This window comes from Bison bison, unplaced genomic scaffold, assembly GCF_000754665.1.
Source record: "Bison bison bison isolate TAMUID 2011002044 unplaced genomic scaffold, Bison_UMD1.0 scf7180017864371, whole genome shotgun sequence".
In the NCBI taxonomy this organism is placed as follows: Eukaryota; Metazoa; Chordata; class Mammalia; order Artiodactyla; family Bovidae; genus Bison; species Bison bison.
The window spans coordinates 5,471,102-5,473,781 of record NW_011494943.1 but is presented as its reverse complement, the minus strand read 5'-3'; the positions used below and the strand labels follow the sequence as shown (position 1 = coordinate 5,473,781).

The following is a 2,680-nucleotide window of genomic DNA, read 5'->3' as shown; positions in this document are numbered from 1 at the left end:
GCGCTGGAGCTCAGGGAGATGGGTGGGGCACATGGCCCCGCTCTGGGGCATCCCCTTGCTCAGCGTGTGTGTGTGTGTGTGTGTGTGTGTGTGTGTGTGTGTACAGGTGCCCCCGGCCCGCCTGGAGTGCCCATCATTGTGCGGTACAGCTCGGCCATTGCTATTCACTGGTCCAGTGGAGACCCAGGCAAAGGGCCCATCACCCGCTACGTCCTCGAGGCTCGGCCTTCAGGTACGTTCACCCGGGCTGAGGCGGCTGGGGTCATCGCATGACAGGGTGCTTGTGCTCTGCCAGGGGGAAGCGAGGAGGGCCCCTGTGGCGAGTGGCACACGGGACTCACACCCTAGTTAAGGCTCACCCTGGAGGCCCTGGAGAACAGGGTTTATCGCCGGGTGAGGACCAGCTCGAGTCGGGGGGGTCATCCAAGAAGCCAGAGGAACGAAGGTTTGGGCCCCTGTTGGCTAAACGCCCACTGCCTCCACGTGACCCCACTGACCAAAGCCCACCAGGAGGCTGGCCGTCCCCTGGAGAACCAGCGCCCCTTTGAGTGCCGTCTCTGCATCCCGGCTCTCGACACAGTTCCTATCACGTCCCGGGCTCTCCTCTCAAGCCTGAAATCGAATCACGAGAACCTCTGAAGGCATCAGGAGCGGCTGGATAAGTCACTGATGGGTCACAGCGACACCCGTGGCGGCCTCTTGGGCTCCTCTTCCCCCGGCAGGAGCTCCCGCCCTCGGCCAGCTCCCTCCGTTGCTGGGTTTCCAATTCATCAGAGGTGCCGGAGTTAGTGCAGGCTGGAGGCTTGTTCTCGATGTTCCATGGATGTGTGACTAGGTAACCCAAGTTGAGAAAGAAAGGAAAAAAGAAGACTGTGTTGCTCCCGCACAAGCAGCAAATACTAATTGGGAAGCTGGCATCTTAGGAGCTAATACTCCTAATGGGGCCATTGGCACATCCCAGCGACATGGTTAGTACTGCAGGGTGGCTGAGCGCTAATCATCTCGATAGCAAATAATTCACTCCAGCAGTTCCAGGAAGCCGCCAGCACCCAGTCATTGCCTCAATCTTGGGCTAATAATTGCAGTCGCAAATATCATGTAAACAGCTATTATGTCCAGCAGCTCAGATCCAACGTGTAGCCGGAACATACAGGCAGCCTTGGCTTCCTCCCCACTCCAGATGGTCCCTCCCTGGCCCTCCAGGCTGCTGACTTGGCCGGGAGACCACCTCCTGCTTCTCCCATCCAGGGCCTGGAGCCTGTTTTTTCCATCCAAGTTGGCCTGCCGGGGTGCCAGGCTGTGGAATGTTGGCCCAGGACTTCAGCCCTGTGGATTTTCCAGCGTTCCCTGGGAGGCCCAGCATGGGACCTGGTGTTCTGGGTTTGGGGGCCTTGACTCGGTCCACATAGTTGTGGTCAAGGGCAGAGCATAAGAGGAAGGATCAGGCCAGGACCCCTTGAAGGCTGGGGGCACAGATTCCTCATTCTGAGGGTGAAATCGCCCTCGTCTTCAGCTCCCCCTGCACCGCTGTGCTTGGTTTGGGCAGAACCGACTAGACATGAGAAGCCACGTTCTGCAGACCAGGGAGGGACCCACCTGACATTTGGGATCCATGGGACCCATGCTGCATATCAGCTAAGTCCTGGGGCTGCAGGCCGGAGCCACAGCGTTTCGTTCCCGAGCTTGTGGTCTGGCCACATCATTTGTTCCTGCGTGGGGGTCAAGGAGGGGCAGACCGCAGGCAGGAACACTACCCGGTGTGGCTTTTGTGGAAAGGGAGCAGAAAAATAGGGGCCTGGCTAAGTGAAAGTGAAAGTGTTAGTCGCTCAGTCGTGTCCGACTCTGCCACCCCAAGAACAGTAGCCCATCCGGCTCCTCTGTCCACGGGATCCTCCAGGCACAAATACTGGAGTGGATTGCCATTTCCTTCTCCAGGGGATCTTCCAGACCCAAGGATAGAACCTTGGTCTCCTGCATCGCAGACGGATTCTTACCGTCTGAGCCACCAGGGAAGCCCAAGAAAAGGAGAGCCTACCTTCATGATAGAACAGTGTGCCTAGTCACTCAGTCGTGTCTGACTCTGTGACCCCATGGACTGTAGCCCGCCAGGCTCCTCTGTCCCTGGGATTCTCCAGCCAAGAGTACTGGAGGGGGTCGCTGTGCCCTTCTCCAGGGGATCTTCCCAACCCAAGGAACAAACCCAGGTCTCTTGCATTGCGAGCAGATTCTTCACCATCTGAGCCACCTGGGACTCATGATAGCATATTAGGCAGCCTCTTAAAAGCCTGCTGGCCAGCACTTTTTACTGTCGTGGGAAATGAATCTATAGATTTCTTTTGCACAAAGTGCTGGATGGGGAGGCTCTTTCACTGTTCGGTGGAGTTGGATTGGGTGTTAAAAAGTTTTCCACTTATGACACATTTTTCAATATTTTGCATAGATTTTAATTAAAAAGAGGGAGAGGAAGTTCCTGGTGGTCCAGTGGTTAGGACTCAGCCAGGATCTGGCTTCAATCCCTGGTCAGGGAACTAAGATCTCACAGGCTGCATGGCATCAGTTCAGCTCAGTCGCTCAGTCGTGTCCAACTCTTTGCGACCCCATGGGCTGCAGCACACCAGGCCTCCCTGTCCATCACCAACTCCTGGAGCTTACTCAAACTCATGTCCATCAAGTCATTGAT

The 2,680-nt window shown here is 56.5% G+C and overlaps 1 protein-coding gene across 1 annotated transcript in view; it reads left to right on the top strand.

Moving 5' to 3' along the window:
* The window catches only part of SDK2 (sidekick cell adhesion molecule 2), a 147,385-nt gene that overhangs the window by 126,047 nt on the left and 18,658 nt on the right, over nucleotides 1-2,680 (top strand). The window contains exon 46 of the mRNA XM_010856483.1: nucleotides 107-232. Within this exon, the coding sequence (XP_010854785.1) occupies nucleotides 107-232 (126 nt within the window). The remainder of the gene's footprint in view (nucleotides 1-106; nucleotides 233-2,680) is intronic.